The 20,469-nt window shown below is 36.9% G+C and overlaps 1 protein-coding gene across 1 annotated transcript in view; it reads left to right on the top strand.

Moving 5' to 3' along the window:
* Positions 1-20,469, top strand: part of DIAPH3 (diaphanous related formin 3) — a 503,867-nt gene that overhangs the window by 152,466 nt on the left and 330,932 nt on the right. The window contains exons 10-14 of the mRNA XM_015536788.2: positions 10,264-10,374; positions 10,661-10,779; positions 11,575-11,691; positions 16,376-16,494; positions 19,380-19,444. Coding sequence (XP_015392274.2) covers positions 10,264-10,374; positions 10,661-10,779; positions 11,575-11,691; positions 16,376-16,494; positions 19,380-19,444 — 531 coding nt within the window. The remainder of the gene's footprint in view (positions 1-10,263; positions 10,375-10,660; positions 10,780-11,574; positions 11,692-16,375; positions 16,495-19,379; positions 19,445-20,469) is intronic.

Here is a 20,469-nt window from a genome sequence, read left to right as displayed (position 1 = left end):
GGTGCTGGATACCTTAACAGAACTTGTGGGAGGGAACTGTGTGTGGATGGGTATTACAGACGTAATGTAGAAGAAATGCCAGACAACATCCGTGAATGTTCTAAGGGAAAAACCACTCCCAACATTCTATTCTAGTCAGCACCTGAGACCCTAGAGCAGACAATAGTGCTTCTGCCACAGACCCAAACCTTTCCTCATAGGGTCCGGTCTTGATATGTATGATTGTCCTCTCATATTGACACAGTCTGCTTTCCCAGAAGAGGGTTGGAATAAGTACGGGTGAACCAGTCCCTAGTTTCAACCACATGTTGAATTTATCTATTATTTTCATTTCTTTCCCTTTATTTTTCTTTCCCTTTCTACATGTATCTTCTCCCTTCTCATTTTAGAGCCATAATTTGCTAGAGTATTGGAAACATTATCTGGATTCTAAAGAGTTTGTCCAAAGCTTTGCTGTTGGTCGGAGGACTGTTTGAATTGTGGTAGATTTTTGTCAGGAAAGGAATCAAAGGGTGGTAATCCTTGAGTTTTTTGGGGTGGATGTTTGGCTTTGCTTCTGTATACGTGTTTTCAGTCCTGTGGTGACAGCGTGCTACATTTTTTCCTATGATGTCTTCCTCTTTCAGTCCTCTCGGACTCATGGGTGGGGAGTGTCAAGAAGATGAAGGGTCTGTGATTTTGTGTCACTTATAAGTTAATGTGTTAGTTTGCCTTGTTAGTCTTATGCATGCTATGAGAAGACATAAATGCCTGGGTCGAAAACAAAGGACTTCATTACCCACAGCAATAGTAGTGGCTCAAGTACAGCTTTGTATCAGCCTCAGTTTCCAGTTGCAGTGGTTTGTGTTTTAGGAGAGAAACCTTGAGTTTAGGGAATTCAACTCTTCCATCACAGGGAGCGCTTTTTTTGATTGATAAAAGCTATGACAAAATCTCTTCAGTTTATCTCAGAGTATTTAATTAAAGCTCTTGGTCAGCCGTACTCTAAACAGCAAGTTGAGGCTAGCCTGTCATATGGACCTCAGCCAGGCCTTCCAGGTCCTAGATCCAGTCAGCTAAACAAACCCCACAGACCATCAAGGTCTGACTTTGAACACCAGGAGGCTTTTTTCTTAATTTTTTTCTGTTGGTTTTTCCACCTTGTCTGAGGTAGTCAGGTACAGAATGACATATTAGTGATTGCACAGACTTCCCTTGGTTCAGCAAGAAGGAAGTCTAGGGCAATACTTTTATCCGTAACAACCCTGGCTAGTGAGTTGAATCTGAGTGCTTTCTGGGGCTAATGTGTGGTATCATTGATAATGTCAACTAAAATCGGGGACAGATTTCTTAGCACCTTTTCCACTTGGGTGATTCCCATCATAGGGATAACTGCCTGCATGTACACATAAATAACTTTTTTCTCCAGGACCAACGGTAGCCTCAGTTGGAGAGTGAGCTTGTCATGGTTGTCTGAGGACTGCACGGTGTACCGCTAGCATTTGCTTAAACACTTGAACATCTCTTATGATCACCTCTAAGGTGAAAGTTGGTGTTTTTCGAGAGACAAGCAAGTTAATGCCTTGCTTCTTCATAAGATGTGTGGTCTTGAATGTCCACATGGTGCTTCTGGAATGAAAGCATTGTTTACAGTTATTGGAGCCCCCCAAATGGGATCTTTATTAAATAGGGGGCTAATGGGTAATAGTGCTTAAAACGTGGCCTCCCAATTGTCTGATAAACAATAGGATTCCCAGTTCAGGATAAAATTGAGTGCAGGCCTTTGTTTTGGAGAGTCTAAAGATAGGGTGGGGATGCCAGGTTGTGCTACAGGACAGGAACTCTGAATTTAGGAAATCCTAATCTTTTATAATGGGTTGTAATTGTGCCTGCCTTTTGCTCCAAAGAGACATTATCTTTATTAGACTGGACATGAAGCATGCCTACCCATTTGCCGTTCAAACTTCCTTGAAAAGTTCATCCAGAAAAATGGCAGTCAGTGCCTTGGCTTGCAATGCATGCAGAAATGTAAGAGACCCATGGTGGTGCACTGTCATGCATTGGGGAGCAGACCACTAAACCTTCTCTTGTCACCCTCTTATTCTTCAGTCTGTGCTCTTATTGTTTTTCCTGTCATTCATCGTACCTTGGTGTAGCTAGAACGGAATGCATCCCTCATTAATTTTGGTTCATGCGGTACTACAGAGTATTTTTCTCTACCTTAATTACAGACTGAGTGGACAGTGGACAAGAGTAGTAGATTATATCCTTCCAGGATTCGGTGGACTGGGGTGAATGATAGATATGTCTTTCTAGGATTCCCATAGATATTGCTCTACCCTGAAATGTATTTTCCAAAGAAGCAAAAGGGAGAAATATAATCCAGGTCTTTGTTGTCTCAAGAACTGTTACAAGAGGAAAATAAGGTCTCAAACATATTCAGACACCTGGCATGCACATGGTGTTAACGAATGTCTCATGCTTACATACTAAAGTGGATAGGGTGCTCACATTTAGACAACAAGAAGAAAAAGTAAAAATCCCTGTTACAAAAGAAGTTTCATGTATAATACTTAAGAATCAGAAAAATTGAAAACGATATTCTCCGCAACTTGCTTTGTAGAACAAGGCTATGTTAATCTAGGTCCTTTGAGAAGCAAGTGATTTGATCAGCAAGGAGCTAGGGGAAATGCCTACTAGAGATCTGGAGAGGGCTGGGGCAGGTGGGGAGATGTCCAGCTCAGTGCACACTTGACCCCAGGTGGAGGAGAGAAGGAAGGAGGCTTGGGGGAAGTATCTTAGGCTGCTGTGCAGTTCCGGGAGAACTTGGCAACGTGGTTGGGGAATCCTCAAGTCAAAGCCCTTCATGTCCTGTCTCACTATTCTTGCTGTGTGCAGACACTGGCTGGGAGAAGCCGGTGGGAAGTGTGGGTTTGACTCAAATCTTGTGATGGATTTCACAGGGAGCAGCTGGGGCTGGGCTGTTAGTCATTTATACTCCCTGCAGTCAAGGAACTGCATTCCCATGGCTGTTGTAAAGGCACAGTTTCTCTTAAAAACAAAATAAAAAAAGCCTCTTCAATTTCTGGATTTTATTGAGTTCAAATACAGAATAGATATTTGTAAAATTGATTGGATCACATTTTCATATGTCTCAGAAAGTAGGAAAAATTACCTTTAATTGAGTTATAGTCACTGTACCTTGCAATCTGTTATTAGACAATAATTGAGAAATAGAACATTGAAACAAATCATGGGTTAAAATACCCTTTTAGATACAGTCAAGTTTATTTGCTTCTGTTTCTTTTCTTTTCCGTACCCCTGAAATGCTCAAAATATTCTCAAGTTTAATTTTGCTTAAGACCAAATAAAGTCCTCATTATAATAAATAGTCCTACCTTAATTTACTATTTTGTCTTGTTTCAAGTATCTCCACACTCCCCCACAAAATTACTAACCGAAGTTTTCAGTTTCAGATAACTTATTCTCACCGTTAATGAAGGACCCAAATGAAGAACAGAGAGTATAGAAAATGTATTTTTAGGATTATTGTGGAGGCATTCCAGAAGGATGCAGAGATCAGTTTAATTCCTCTCTGTTTTGACTACTTCTATTGAGGTTTACATCAGTAGGATTCATATGTCAATATGAATCAAAAGGTTAAATGTATTAAAATGGACTGGTAAATAATAGGCCATTAAGTGAAGACATTAAAGAAGCATAGTGGGACAATCTAATGTGACCTCATATTGTCATATGGAGTACACACTTAAGTATAAATTGTGGCGAACATTTTTGTCTAGCACATACTGCCAATTTTCTGAGTTTACATAATAAATTTATTCAGTTATGCTATAGTAGATTGCCAGAAAGATAAACTTACCTCATGCTTCAGAGGTAACTGCACAGAGTTTCATAATTAAGCAGTCAATTAGTTAATTATTCAGTGACTGCTGTGTGCTGAATTATACTAGGACCATAAAGAAGTATACTCCTGCCCTTAAGAAGCTTATACTTGGGAATCTGAAGATAGCTAATGTTTCATAAGAAAAATGCAGTAGTTAAGGCGTACAGCAAAATGCATGAGAGGACACAGAAGAAATTAATGCTGTTTCAGAGGGAAGTTTCTGAATAAATATTTAAAAATCCATTTGTTTTTCCAGTATTTCTATACGTATAAATCGTAGCCTCTTGAATCCTGCAGTTTATTTCTCTGTGTTTATGTGGGTTCTATGCAGGTACCTTGGACTCTGAGTTGTTCTTTGTGTCTATAATTGACAGAGCACTGAACTGGAAGTTAAAATTATAGAACTTGACATCTGCTGATCTACTTAAATGTTTCTGTGTTTGTCCATATAATGTAGCCTGGTTAGTTTTTATTCTGAGTTAATGCAGTGCTTTTTAAATTCTTTGGAGTTTGTCTGCAGTAGAGGGGAACTTCATCTGTAAGCATCATTTACTCATTTTAACTTGAGAAATATGAAATTTGATTGTGCAAAGAAAAACAAATGATTTCAGCAATGGGTTAGGAAAGACGGAGAGCAGACTAAGTTGTATCTTCCAAGCCCATGTAATAATTATTCACAGATTCCGATAGAATTTCTATGTAAGTACTTGACTGGTACTTGTTTATAATGTGAATTTAGCTTGTGCAGCTGATATATTTTCAGTGTCATATAGCCATCGTTTTACTTGTAAAAACATCTACTTGTGTTTAGAATGAACATGTTGACTGAAGTGTGAGCTTTCTTTTTTGTTTTGTGTTTTGTTTTTAAAGTATGAGCTTTCTAAAGAATATGCTTGCTTTGGCTTTCAGATATCTTCTCAGTTCCTTCGGCACAATCATGGAGAAGGCATTTTCTGTGATGGCCTTCGAAAAACTTGGATGAGCTTTTATGGTTGGGCCTTAGGCATCACACCTGTTAGGGTCCCTTGAATTTTCTGCTTGGAGTTTTGCAAAAGGGTCAAAGGTTCTTGTTCGAAGTTTAAAAATGCATAAAGTGGTTTTTTCTCCTCATATTTGTTTTCAGCATAGTGATAATTAGCCATAGTGCAGTTGTGTACCAGAGGAAATTTAGGTGCTGTGTATTCACATGTGAGCAAACCTGCCTGTTTTCAAGGGCAGAAAGCTGCTTTGCTGCTGAAGTGATGTACATGGGGCATCTTTCTTTCTTTGTCTTGCCGATTAACCTTTTTCCAGGTCGAATGATTTTTCTTTGATCATTTGCTTTGTTCCTAAGATTGCCTTGGAACAGCTCTATTCCTCATATTGAGTATCTTTGAGATTTCTGTTTACGGTTTATTTACTTTGCCCCCTGTTGCGTGTCTGTGCCTTCTAGTCTCCTGCACTGTTTACATTTCTCTCACTATTTATAATTACAGCTCTGGCTGTGCATTTTCCTCATCTTTGTCTGTGGGCTTTCCCAGCCCCAGTCCTTACAGTGCACCTTCTGTTTGCCGCTGCTCTTGAGGAAACCTTCAGCCATCCTAAGCCCTAGATGGACATACACACACTCCTCCAGCTATAACTTGTGTTAAATACTTTATTTCATGCAAGCCTCCTTTTTGATAATTAAGGTAAGAGTAACAAAATGAGCTTACAGTATTTGCTTTCCGAATCATCAGAACTGAGTCCATGATTTAACACCTAAAGAGAAGTGCCTTACTCGCTGAAAGCAAAGGTTAATAACCAGTATTTCTAAAGTATAAAGATGTGCTTGGAGCAAGGAGAAGAATATTTTAGTGCCGATTTTAATGGTATGCTTTTGTTTGCTGATTGCATATGGTACCCATGAGAAGGCAAGTGTTGTCCTACTTGGGACAGCAACTCTGCCTTTTTATAGAAACTGTTCTTATCAAGTCACCAATTTGCCAAAACCAATGTTAATTTATTGGTCATCTTATTTGACCTATTAGAGCCTCTGACTGAGTTGATCACCCTCTCTGTTGAGAAACTTTTCCTCCCATATTTCCTGAGCACCACAATCTTATTTTTCTTCTACCTTTTTGATGCATTTTATACTTAAAAAATTTTTTTTTTTTTTGAGTTTACTTATTTATTTTGAGAGAGATAGAGACAGCATGAGTGGGGAGGGGCAGAGAGGGAGATAGAAAATCCCAACCAGGCTCCATTCTGCTAGTGCAGAGCCAGATGCAGGGCTTGAACTCATGAAACTAGGAGCTCATGACCTGAGCCAAAAAACTAAGAGTCACACGTTCATCCACCTGAGCCATCCAGGTGCCCGGATGCCTTTTTACTTTATTTGCCCAGCCTTGAAAGCAAAACCTGCCATTGAAATGCCCCATCAGTTCCTGTATGTCACCTTTCCTTTCTGCTACTCCTAGATGGTTCTATGCAAGACCTTGATTTTTATGTACAGTTGCTGTGGTCATCTTTTTCTTGAACCTGGCTGTCCTATATCCAGTTTTCTTCTCCACTTTATTTCGATGCTCATCACTAAAATGTATTTCTAACCCAACTCCCCTGATCTGTCGTTCCAAGCCTCTTTCTCCCATCTTAATGAATGATTTAATTTCTACCTTAATAAATGATAATTCCATCCTTTGAATTGCCCAAGCTAAAAACCTTGGAGTCAATCTTGACTCTCATTTCTGATAGTGATTTTTGTCTTTTCTCATAGCTATATCCCTACTACTGAGAAGTGCTGAGGGGGCACCAATAAATAGGCTTTGAGGAAATGAAATGGTTGAGCTAGTAAACAGAAAGTGAATTCTGCATTCTGATGCCCAAAGATAGAGGCTTTAGTTAAATTAGGATGTTTCCAGGAAGGCAGAAGCACTGTTTACTTACCCTCATCTACTTCATAGGGAGGTAGATTTTGTCACGCTATTAAACAATTAGAATGCTAAATACAAATTAATGAAAATCGTATATGCTACACTTTTGGAACATGAAACAGGATGGTGATTCTTTTATGATGAATATCATAATGCCATTATTTCCTTGAGCTTCTGTTAATATCCCCTGCTGACACAGGCTAGGTACCCAATAACTAAACATTTTTTTTTAATGAATTAATGATTCCTAATGTACATTTTAATCTCAGAATTTTAAAAGCAGGGTTTATTCTATTCTCTGAATCCCATTTCTCATAGAGTAATACACTCTGGCTCCATCCACACTGTTGCAAATAGCAAGATTTCATTCTTTTTGTTGGCTGAGTAATATTCCATTGTATGTGTATATACACACACCATATCTTCTTTATCCATTCATCAGTTGATGGACATTTGGACTCCATATTTTGCTGTTGTTGATGATGCTTGTATAAATATCAGATTGTGTGTGCCCCTTGAAATCTGTATTTTTGTGTCCTATTATGCTAAGTGAAATAAGTAAGAGAAAGACAAATACCATAGAATTTCATTCATATGCGAACTTTAAGAAACAAAAGAGAAACATAGGGGAAGGGGAAAAAAATCATAAGAGACTCTTAACTATTGAGAAAAAACAGGGTTGATGGAGGGAGGTGGGTGGGGAATGGACAGCATGGGTGATGGGTACTAAGGAGGGCACTTGTTCAAATGAGCACTGGGTGTTAAATGTAAGTGATGAAGCACTAAATTTTATGCCTGAAACCAATTTTACCATATATGTTAACTAAATAGAATTTAACTAACACTTGAAATAGCCCCCCCCTCCACCTCTTTCTTTCCTTGTACTTTATAGCTTTGTTAATGGTACCTCCTCTTGTCTAGTTGAAGAACAAAGGAGAGGAGCTCTCACAAATTCTTTTCTTCTACCCCATGTCCACCAAGCCATCAAATTCTGTCAGTTTTCATAGATTTCAAATGTTCAAGCTCTCATCATTGCTCACTAAAGTTGCTTCTACAATAGTTTCTTAACTAATATTATTACCTCTACTGTTGCCTCTCCTTTACATTCCTTGTAGTTTCTCCTATTTCCAGTTGAACCTGAACTTTCTGACTTGGCATACAAAGCTGTGCCTCATCTGGCCTGTGTCCTTGTCCAACCTCATCTCTAGTGACTCCTGGAGCCGCTCTCTCCTGAATCCTTTGTGATGCAACGGAAGGGCCCAGGGCCCAGGTTTTCTAACCGGTTAATTCCTTAGATGCTGAGAACATCTCATCTCAGTCCTTCACTTCATCAGGCTGCCTTCCTATTTATCTTTAAGAGTCAATGCCGTTACCCAGCTGTCCTTGTTTTTATTTGGTTTCTCCACATTCCCAGTATATATGGAACATATCTTTTCTACATAGTATATTTTTATCATTGATCTATTGTCTTCATGAGGACAGGCAGCATGATCTGTTCACCTTCATAGTTCGTGAGCCTTTTCCACTGTCTGTAGGAATTGATTTGTATGACATATGGCCCCTGCTTCTGCCGGTATGCTATATTAGTTTGAAATTGTGTGATAAAACAAGTCTTTATGTCTGAGTATACATTTTTAAAAACCTAGAAAGAACTCTTTGATCCTTACCTTGATTATAGAATTTTTTTTGTCTATAAGGAAACATTACATTTTGCTGTGTATTTGCATATTTTCCTAGGCCTGTGTTTACATGACATTAATTTAAGAGTGGTTATAGGTCATGATAATGGCAAATTACCATTAGAATTGGGAAGGGATTTTAGATAATGAACTTAAATTCATTATTTCAGCTTAAGTCAATTTTCTGTTTTTCCTTTTATAGAAAATTGCCCTTTAGGATACTTCCTGGAAAGAATGTGGATTATCCTTTTCCCTTCTTTCTCTTCAATTTCATGCTGCTATTGTTCTACACATATTTACTTTACATTTAGATCCTATTTCCTGCTAATTTTTATGCTGCTATTTTTGCTGCATTGAGCCCTTTATAATTTACATCTTTTCCAGAAACCTCGTGATTAATACTAATTTATTTGCTCAAATGTAGAGAAATATTATCTTTGTAAGATCTTTGAGATCTTTTAAAAGTCTATACTATTGCTGAAAAGGTATTTTTGTCGGTACTGGGTAATGACTGACAAGGAGGTGGAAAGAAAGTATTTTAAACCTTGTGACATGAACCAGTTACAGCTGAGTGAATGTGTACTGGAAAGGTAGCCTCTGTTTTTAAGTTTATTCTTTTTTTTATTCTAAGTATTTCCCTTTTCTCTATTTATCTTCTGGCACATTTCCTTCCTCCAGTTTAAATAGTCTTAAGTTTTGACAGTAGAGGCATGCTGGTCAGATTTTAGTATTTAGACATCAAATACAATAATTACGATATATTTCAACCAGCAGGACCTGAGACCCCTGGAGGTGTCTTAATCCAAAAGAGACATTTTAAATTCATATAAACCTTGCCTTAAGGGATGGAGAAAGGACAATTTAGGGAACAGCATGAGGTTAAACATATTGATCAGTAGGCCAGTCATTCTTGTTAAGACTCTGGTAGAGTGTAGACAGAAAAATAGCATCATCATCAACAACAAAGAGTACTTCACTTCTCTAGAGACCCATCTCTTTTGCTTCCAGTCTCTCTTGCTTCCATTATATGGATTTCAGATAATGAAAGATAGGTTTTAGCCAGGGATACAAAAAAAATGCATATCCAGTTTGAAATTTGGGGTGTTAAATAACTGGAAAGTATAGTGATTTTTACATTTTTAGCACTTGAGGAATATACTAAAGGATTTAATTAGCTATGTTATTTCTTTATGCCTTTGGAATAAACATGACCTATATAATTTTTTAATTCTTGCGAAAGTGTAAGAACCATTGCCTGGTTAATTCTAGTAATTAATTGTGCAGTGATAAAAAGGTAGTTTTTAGTTATAACAACGCCATTGACTAGATTCACGACACTTGCTGACCTTGAAGTGTTTGAAACTTTGGGTTTCTCTCCATGAATGGCAAGTTACTTTACTATGTCAGGTAAGTATTACCTATCCAACAGAGATCTATAATCTTTCTACTAGGACATTCAGTTTATGTTGTATGCACATATAGCATGGAGTGATTTTCTTGGATAAGAGCTGAACTTTTGGCTAGAGTGAAATTTTTATGGAACAGCTCCAGTGCCTAATGTTTCTCTCTCCTCTCCCACAAAAAAAACCCCAAACAAATAAAAAAGAAGAAAACTCCACCGAAACTATATTTCTTGTTTAATTTTAATTGACTAAAATAATTTACATACAAATTATTGTTCTAATAGATTCTCCTGGGAAGAAAGGTATTTAATGATTCTTGGAACAAAACCTTCATGTTTCGGTTGTATTCCTCTTTCTTTAATGTTGGAATCCAAGCTTAAGTCTCACCGTGCAATCTATTGTAGGTAGCATGTATGCAACTCATCAATGCCCTTGTTACATCTCCTGATGATTTGGACTTCAGGCTTCACATCAGAAATGAATTTATGCGTTGTGGATTGAAAGAGATATTGCCAGTAAGTGCCCTGCAGTCTCCTTATTAATATTTAAATTAGAGGAGTACTTGAATAGGGGGAAATTTAGATAAATTACCTTCAAGAATAATTTATCTGCGGGGGAAAAAGGCTTGAGTATAAAAATCTATTTTTGAAATATAGATAAGATTGGAGTATTAACACTTTAAGTGTTTGAATGCTGTAAATCAAGTCAAATGGTTGGTTTATTGTTTATATGTTTTTCATTAACCTTTTTGCATTATTAAAAATAAAACCGTTAATTGTCATTTCTCTTTCATATCTCTAGAATTTAAAATGTCTGAAGAATGATGGCTTGGATATCCAACTGAAAGTCTTTGATGAGCATAAAGAAGAAGATTTGCTTGAGCTCTCCCATCGCCTTGAAGAGATTAGAGCTGAGCTTGAATATCCTTTTGTTCTGAAGTTACTGACATATGTAAAATTGTTGCTAAACCCCAAACAAACTTCACACCCCAAGATACTAAACTTCTGAAGCCATTTCTGTATAAACAGTATAAAGCCAAACCTTTATGAATCAGATTGATTTTCATATAAACTTTTCTTAATAGTTTCATGCGTGTTTTTCTGAGTCCATGCATATGGAAATGGACGTTCCAACCCACAAATTCCATGAGGTCTCTTGTGTATGTGTACAGTGTGTTGTTTTTTCTTCTCATGTGTGGCACCTCCCCCTCCTCTAGTGCTCTCTAGCATTAGCCTGTTGGCTCCTGTCCTACACCTTGGGTGCACACCCCTATGGGCCTTTGTTAACTCTGTGGGTCTGCAGATCTCTTTGCTTTTCCAGAAATCCACCAGGTTCCTGTCCTCCACTGGGGCTTCCCCATGGTGGATAATGCCTGGCACCATCTCTCTTGGTTAGGGCACTCTGTACACCTAATGTGGTATTTCCAACCAGCTGCCTGTTACCCTTGCCACCCGAAACATCTTGGCATGAGAGAGGCAAATGGTTGGGAGTTGATTTTGGAGGAGAAGACAGTGCCAGGTGAAGTTACCATTTGCACACAGTTTTCCTCTACTTCAATCCTAACTACCTGTGTGGTACCATATGTTGAGTATACATGATGGTATGGGGTAAGACACACAATAATCTTTTGAAGCCTACAGAACAGATTCTGTGCTGTGTTATTGGTTGTTTGGTGTAGAGAATAAATAAATTCACATATTCCTTAATCAGTGTACTGAAGCATATGATATTTACAACATGGTGTGGAACACAGTTAAGGAAACTAGAGCGGAAGGATATTTTATTTCCATTCTTCAGCATCTTTTGCTGATTCGAAATGATTATTTTATAAGGTAAGAGGAAGCTATGTTCTAATGTTAAATTTCACTAATAAAATTCTATTAATTGTGAAATTCACTTGATGTTTGATTTGGGCAAGCTCATAATTTTCAGATTTTTATTTCTGTCTTAATACTGACTCATGGAATGTGGCATTTCTTCTGGGCATATATTTAGACAGGTGACAGTAAAATGATATTACTGTTATTTTGTAAGCTGCACAGATTCTTGTTACCAAGTTTTCATCTGAATAAAAAATGCGAACTAGCAACAAATTACTAATTTATCTTGTGATGGATAATGTTTTCTCATTAGTCTTTAGGTAGTAGGAATGGGGTTGATAAGTTTCTTTTTATAAGTTACATGAAAGGCAGTAAACCTTGTTTTTATTAGTATTTAAGTAGCTAGAAAGTGCCTGGGTAATACAGTTGCACTTAATGTTGCTAATGTATCGGAAAAGCTAGACAAATAACATTCAAGTTCGATTATATCTCAGCCATCTTGAGTTTAACAAATTGTTTATTCCATCTGTACCTTATCTATCTGTAGCTGGGCAAGCATATTAACACCTACGTTCCTAGGTGGTTCTGAAGGTGACACATAGTAGCATGGATAAATCTCCTAGCCAAATATCTGGGCACCTGGTGTATGTTCAGTAAATGCTCTCTATATCTGCTTTCTACTTTGTTACTGTTTTATGAGGAAAGTGGAGATCCTTGAATATAAAACCATTTTTGGTGCCTTTAATTTAGCTTTGCTGAGATTCCATTCTCAAATACTTTGGGTAACGTGTCGTTTCTTACACTGCTTTCATGTGGAAGAATTTGCTAGAGATGTCTCATTTGGGCTGTGTCCCCTGGGTGATGTCAGAGGGTGTAATTCAGGCTTTTGATATATCTGACAAGTGAATAGAATAAGAGTCAAAGAAAAAAAAAAGTTTACGTTCTTTGGGATGAGCACAGATTGCCCATCTTATCTCCTCCTTTTGCAGCACAAACATGCTAATATAAAATAAACACTAATACATTGACAAAAATATTAATACAAATATGAATACATTAATTAAAATCAAAATAGTACATTGATTAATATTTTTAAATATCAGAGGTGCTTGCTAGTTATAAAACTGTCTTTTTCCCCACATGTGTTTAAATTTGAAGCTTCCATTTACTCTAAAGTAAACTTGTCCTTTTTTTAAGAGCGACAGAGTGAGAGTGGGGGAGAGTCAGAGAGAGGGGGAGACAGAATCTGAAGCAAGCTTCAGACTCTGAGCTGTCAGCACAGAGCCCAGTGTGGGGCTCAAACTCATGGACAGCAATATTAAGACCTGAGCCGAAGTCAGATGCTTAGCCACCCAGGCGCTCCAAACCTGTCCTTTTCTTGATCCCTATATGGTTGGTCCTGTCAACCTCTGATTGCTTGATGCTGCTGGAGTTTTCAAGAATTCAAGAATATTGTTTGCTTTCAAAGTTTTGAATGTGTCTTAATGCTGCCAGAGGGGGTTCTATATTACTTATGATCCCTTCATTTTTACCCTAATCCCTTAATCTGTGCTGCAGAAGGCCACGCGGTTGTGTCTACCTTTAAAATAGATTGAAAAGCACAACTCTCCTGGGGCATGCTCAGGTAATCCTGTCACTTCAGTGGAATTAAGAGTCTCAGAGAAATATTAAACTGTAGCCGCACCAAAGTGACGTTAGTTATTTTGGGCATTTTTCAAGTATCACCTTTTTAACTTGATACTTATGTATGTTGCATTCTTCGTGGACTCTTTAAGCCCCGGGACCTTGGTCTCTGTTTCACGTATGGTTGCTGTGAAGGCGTCATTCTTCCTATGATTTCTGTAATCAAGACCATTCCATCTGTTTTTTTTTTTTCCCCATGTTCCCAAATTCTCATGGGTGGTTATTGTTGTTATTTATTCTTACAGAGAATATATTTTTATTATAAGATTGTGGCAGATTATGATCATTTAGATAGTTTTTCATTCATTTAAAATTATTTAGCTTTTTATTTAAATACAGTAAAACTGTTTTTGGTGTGCAGTTCTGTGAGTCTTGCTCTTTTGGTTTTAGCTTCATGGTTTTTTGTTGGTTGGTTGATTTTCACTGTCTCCGATGGACATGGACTTTACCTTTTAAAAATCTTTGATTATCTGAACACCTTTTGTTGAATGAACATTCTTAATTCCTATTGATATAAATAAATGTTTTCAGATTTTTATAAATTGCTTTGCTTTAGAATGCAAGATAGTCCCATTTAAAAGAATTAGCCAATAGGAAAATAAGAAAATTTTCTCACGTTCACATTTGGGACGAAAGGAAATTTTACTGAAATGGAACTCAGTTGGAGAATGTACATGCAAGGTAACCCCTGCCCCCAAGAAAAATGAAATGTGGAAAGAATATTGGAGTGTGGAGTGGGAGATCAAATTCATTTCTCTAACAAATACTTAATGGCTTACCATGTGCAAAATATTTGCCTAGTTGAATGTGCATGGGAGATAATTTCTGATATTTGGTAAAAATACTAAAGAGAAAGTGAAGATGATTTTAAAATTCCTCCAACAAAAATGACATATCAGTGAAGTAATGACAACTTATCTTCATCCCTTAATTAGGTTATTTACATATTCCTCTGACATATTCACTAACTCACCAATATTGCTCATGGTGATTATTTTCTGGATGCACATTTCTAGAATCCAGAAGTACATTATTATTTTGCTAGTGTTGCCTTGAAAGAGATTTTGCAAGAAATTTCAGCTACTTTGTAAATGAGCTTATCATTGGGAGCTGTGGAGGTGAGAAAACATTTACTGAAATAATGATTTATTTAAAAAGTCCACAAAATAACCTATGTTATTGATTAATAACCTATGTTATTAAGTCCACAAATTAACCTATGTTGTTAATTTAAAACATGTTTATATTAAAACAACACTAGGGTAACGTTGAATAAGAGTAAAAAAGAAATAGAATGCTCCATCTTGATTTTCCAACGTGATTGATACTTTGTACCTGTGTGTGCAATTTATGTACCTTAATTGTACATGTGTTTGTTATGGCGAGATAGTAGGGAATGGGAGACTATATTTTTGGAAGCAGTGTAGAACATTAAGGAAAGCGTGGTAGTACCTTCTTGCTTTGACATGTACCCAAGAACACTGTCTTAAACATTTTTAGTTGATGACAGTCGATGACCATCTTTTGTCTTTGCTAATGTTCAGTTATTTTGGATTTTATTCTGCATAATGGACCATTTATTAGGTGTGAGGTAAGTAGATTCAGGGCAGTAGAGAAGAAGCTCTAGTGAATAGAAGCGCCATCACTTACATGGTGAGAAAGGAACCATGTAAAAGGAACCATTTCCATGGAGAGGAAATGTGTGCAAAAAGTCATTGAGGGAACAAAGAAGTTGTAGGGGTGGCTGGGGATGAAAGACTGACCTCATTGAGATAGCACCCACCCTTTCTGTCATTTTAGTTTGGTTTTGTTAATAAAATCTAGATATTTTAAATTTATTGGCTTAAGTTTTGTTTTTTAATTTTTTTTTTTTTTTTTTTTTTTTTTTTTATGTTTTATTTATTTTTGAGAGAGAGAGAGAGAGGCAGTGTGATCAGGGGAGGAGCAGAGAGAGGGAGACATCAAATCTGAAGCAGGCTCCAGGCCCTGAGCTGTCAGCACAGAGCCCGAACTGGGGCTCGAACTCACAAACCGTGGGATCATGATCTGAGCCCAAGTCAGATGTTTAACTGACTGAGCCACCCAGGCTCCCCTTGTTGGCTTAAGTTTTAAGGGAGGTTCTTTTGCTTATGACGAACATAGGTGGACTAAAACCTGTAGTGACAACGTGATCCCTATTTGGGCATTTATTTAAACTCTAATTTTTGAAAAAAAATGTGTTTTGAGTTGTGTTTTGAGTACGAAATATTCATTTGTTACTGTATATATTTTACAGTACCTGTTTTTAATTGGACTCTGCAAACATTCTTAAAGTAGTAAACTGTATAGTTTTAAGACCCAGATAACTTTTTTGAAAAAAATGGATATATTTTGGCTTGTATTAATAAAATGAATTAATGGTAGATATTTCAGTATGGTACAGTGGTAGGTTGATCTCTGTTGAGGACTGCTTTTAAGCACCTATCACTTCATCTCAGTGCTTTTTTTTTTTTATTGCTTACTAATTAAGTCAAGGTTCTGACTTTTGTAAGCAAATCATCATTAAAACACTGTATGTGCTAAAAGAGTGTAAAAACTTAACGTCGTAATGTCATTGGAAGAAGGAAAGCGATGACTATTGTATTTACCCTCACTCCCATGTTAAATCTGTCATGTCAGTTGTTGACACTATACGAAGATAAATTATTGAACTTGAAATCAAGCTTACCAAAATACTTTGTTTTGATGTAAAGTTATTCTTATAAATGGAGTGTGCATTGGGGCGCCTGGGTGGCTCAGTCAGTTAAGCGGCCGACTTCGGCTCAGGTCGTGATCTCGCGGTCCGTGAGTTCGAGCCCCGCGTCGGGCTCTGTGCTGACAGCTCAGAGCCTGGAGCCTGTTTCCGATTCTGTGTCTCCCTCTCTCTGACCTTCCCCCGTTCATGCTCTGTCTCTCTCTGTCTCAAAAATAAATAAATGTTAAAAAAAAATTAAAAAAAAATGGAGTGTGCATTTATTCTTTTTCTTGGTTTTAGGCAACAATACTTCAAATTAATTGATGAATGTGTATCTCAGATTGTATTGCATAGAGATGGGATGGATCCAGACTTCTCATATCGAAAGAGACTAGATTTAGATTTAAGTCAGTTTGTCGGTGAGTATTTCTCTAATATTTAAATGGAAACCTTTTATCGTCCCTTGCCCCACAGGTTAACTGCAGTGTCAGTTCTCCTAGTGTGACCTGTAGAGTCCTTAGGGCCCTTGATACCCTTTCAGGGGATCCTAAGAGTCAAAACTGCTCTCATAACAGCACTAAGACATGATTTGCCTTTTCCATTGTGTTGATATTTGTGCTGATGATGCAAGGATGGTGAGTACAACTGCTGGCACTTAGTTAGGAATCACGGCGGTGACCCCAAACCATGTTAGTAGTCCTTGAATTCCTCACAGTAAACAAAACAATAAAAACTGCCATTTTTTTTCACCTGAGTGTCCTTCATAGAGAACTGAAAGACATTAATTTTATTAAAAATCTCCCCTGGAGTACATATCATTTCAACATTCCCTGTGACAAAGCGAATTGTACACGTCAAGCACACGTCTGCATACTGAAGTACAGTGAGCAAATAGCTGCGTATGTGCTTGTATTGCGAGCTGAATTGGTTGATTTTTTTTTTACAAGGAATGATTGTCATAAAAACTGTGGCCACTCATGCTTGACTGTCTGGCACACACTTTCTTAAAAAGGAGATAAAGTAATTCTATAATGTCAAGGAAAATGACTGATAGAATTTGTTACCAATGATAAAATTCAAGCTCTCAGGGAAAAATTTGAGTTTTGGAAAACTTGGATCTGCTACTGTTAGCTTGACAGCTTTCCAGTACGCGAATTTTTTTTCTGGTGAGGTCAATGATGATAATAACCCATAGGATTATTTTGATATTGTATAATGAGATGTGTCAACATTTGGAGAATCTACGTGACTCCGCAAACCACTCTTTTCCAAATTCCCGTGCCTGATTACACATTCTGCATGGGTGAAGAATTCTTGGATTTTGAAGTAACAGAGTACAAAACATTCACTGATAGGTGATTCCACACAGCAAGTAATGTGCAAGGAGTTACCATATGTCAAATTTTGGTGTAACATGAAAAAAGAATAGTCATTTTTTGTGTGAGGTTGAGGTTGTTTTTCTTCATATATTAGAGTTCATAAAGAAGTACGGAGTGCATAGAATGAGAAAGGACTAGATTATATTAGTGGCACTGATAAAATGCTCATTTTTCTCCACTGGAGGGAAGTAATTAGAAGTTCCTGGTAGTGGGAGGGACAGATATGAGGAAAAATAAAGCAAACTAAAATGTGGAATGATTTTGAATAGGACCTGAAAAGGAAGTTTATTCTACCTGGCCATTAGGAATGTTTTTTCTTGAGTAGATGAGAGGTTTGTTTAAGCATTGAACTCTTGAGAAGGAAATAGACTTTTTAACTACTGCTTGGCTATATAAGTGAAACATATTTACATAGTTACAATAAGTACATTGTATATGTTGATTTTAAATGTTTATAGAAAACTTAGACACACTGCAGAGGACTTACAGTAATAGGTGAATGAGGTTCTGGGGCGAAACAGTAGGAGAGAGAGATGTTGGCAAGTAAATAAAGATAACTTTATATATTATAGTGGAAATCAGTAGATACTGTTTATGTAACAGTGATCGGAGGTTTAAGTATTTATTTAGTGCTACAGAGCCAGGCAATTTAGAAAGCAAAATTATTAAAATAAATGGGATTAGACAGGAAACACCATTTTCATCTTCTATAATAGGAAGCTATCTATAATGTATTAAATAGATGAATCAAGAAATAATGGTGTACACATCTTATTTAGAGTTAAGAATCTAACTGCCAGAATAATCTAATATAGAAAGAACCATAAGAGGTCTCATTTAGGAAGTGGGATTGGGTTTTTAATGTAGTGATTTGGTTGTTACTTTTCATTGTAAGCCCTTCTGTAATATGTTTTTTAAAACCATGTTTATTGCTTTTATTAAAGAAAGAAGGGAGGGGCGCCTGGGTGGCTCAGTCGGTTGGGTGTCCGACTTCGGCTCAGGTTATGATCTCACAGTTCGTGAGTTTGAGCCCTGCGTTGGGCTCTGTGCTGACAGATCAGAGCCTGGAGCCTGTTTTGGATTCTGTGTCTCCCTCTCTCTCTGCCCCTCCCTCGCTCACGCTCTGTCTCTGTCTCTTTCAAAAATAAATAAACATTAAAAAAAATTTTTTTTTAAAATAAAGGATCAACTACAGCATGGGGAATCTATATGAATTACTTCTCCTGCATAGTGTCTCATCATGTGGATCTATATCGTAGCTTATTTAATCAGTCTGTTACTGATGGACCTTTATTTCCAGATATTGGCTAACAACATTTTAATGAACATTCTTGCTTAAAGGCAGAGTCCTAACAATGCAATTGCTGGGTGAAAGAAAATACATATTTTAAATTTTAATATATATTTTCCTAGTTACTCACCAGCAAAGTTCATGAATTATACTTCTATGGCATAGACAAGTCATTTTTTCTGTGCCACCTCTGACACTCGGTATTATGGATCATTTAATCATTGCTGTGTTTCATTAAATAAAATTTATATTTTTGTATTAGGGAAATGAACTACCTGTTCATACATGTTAGCAATTATTAATTTTGTTTTTGCTAATTTTCTGTTCATTATTGTTGTGTTGGTTATCATCTTCTCTTCTTCCTTCAAAATACTTACGTGTTGATGAAAGACACTTTTTGAGTCTTGTATGTTACATTTGTCCAATAATTTGAAATTGTAATTGGGTTTGCATTTATACTTTGTGGCCTTGGTATCATGCTTGGAAAATCCTTCTCCATTCAGTATTAGCTTTCTTTGTTTTGCTTATTTCATTACTGACACTATTTCTAATTCTTTTCTTTTTCTAACCTTTTCAAGTCATAATGATTTTAACAAGTACTGGAATTAAGGAAAAAATGTCATTGCCATTTTAGATGCTTGCGTAGATCAAGCGAAGCTAGAAGAGTTTGAAGAGAAAGCATCAGAACTTTACAAGAAAGTAAGTACTTCTGATTGAGTTTGCAAGACTGTGAAGAACCATCTCGCATCATCAGGCATGCTTCTCCTTCAGGGATTTTGCTTGTAGTTTCCACTCTCTTCTTTACCTCCTTGAGCTATTTGCATAAATGCCATCCTTAAGGAGGATTTCCTAGACCATTATATTTAAACATTTTAACTCTTCACTCCCAGCCCTGACCCTGTCTGTGATTTGTTTTCCTCTGTTTTATTTGTTATCTGACATGCGACATGGTGTATGTATTTACCTGTGTATCTATGGATGTGTTGTCTATTTCTCCTTCTAGAGTAACCTCTATGAAGGATATTTCTTTGTTGTTGTTTGAAGGATTTTGTTTATTCAGTGTCCCTGCGCCTAGAACAATTTCTGCCCTCAGAACATTAAAAAAAAAAAAAAAAAAAAAAAGAGGGTCAACGAATAAGTGATTGAAGAAAATTTGTAGAGTCAAAATTTTAAGATTGGAGTATTTCTCAAGAAATCCTATATCGAAAAGTTTTATTAACTTTTCTGTTTTGGTTCATGTGGCTTCATTAGGTCTAGGTGAACATAGAAAACTGTCATTTTTATAGGTCAGAAGTATCTGATATTGCCAGTTGGGTTGCTTCGGCCCAGTAGTATTGCTGACCATCCAGCCGTTCCCCACTGTTCTCGAAGGTGGTGTTCTGTGCTTTCATCTCTGCTTGGCATGTATCTATTCGACTCTTTTTCTGTTTAGGAAAAAAAAAATGTTGCTTTTGTGGGATTCTTCACATGTTAAGCAGTCACTTTGATTTAAATTCGTGTGGCTGGTTTCTCACACTGGAGGAATAAATGATAATTACTACCCCCAGCCCCTGATGAACATACACTAAACAGACTTTTACTGTGTGTCAGTTACCATGCCTAAGAGGCTATGTTTTTGAACTCTCTGGATCTTGGTGAATATTGAACGAATCTTACACTTCTGTAACAGTTTAAGATAATACAACTTGCAAATGGTAGACAGTCTTTTATAAGTTAGTGGTAAT

Source organism: Panthera tigris, chromosome A1 (genome assembly GCF_018350195.1).
Source record: "Panthera tigris isolate Pti1 chromosome A1, P.tigris_Pti1_mat1.1, whole genome shotgun sequence".
Taxonomy (NCBI): domain Eukaryota; kingdom Metazoa; phylum Chordata; class Mammalia; order Carnivora; family Felidae; genus Panthera; species Panthera tigris.
This window is presented reverse-complemented; position numbering and strand designations above follow the sequence as displayed.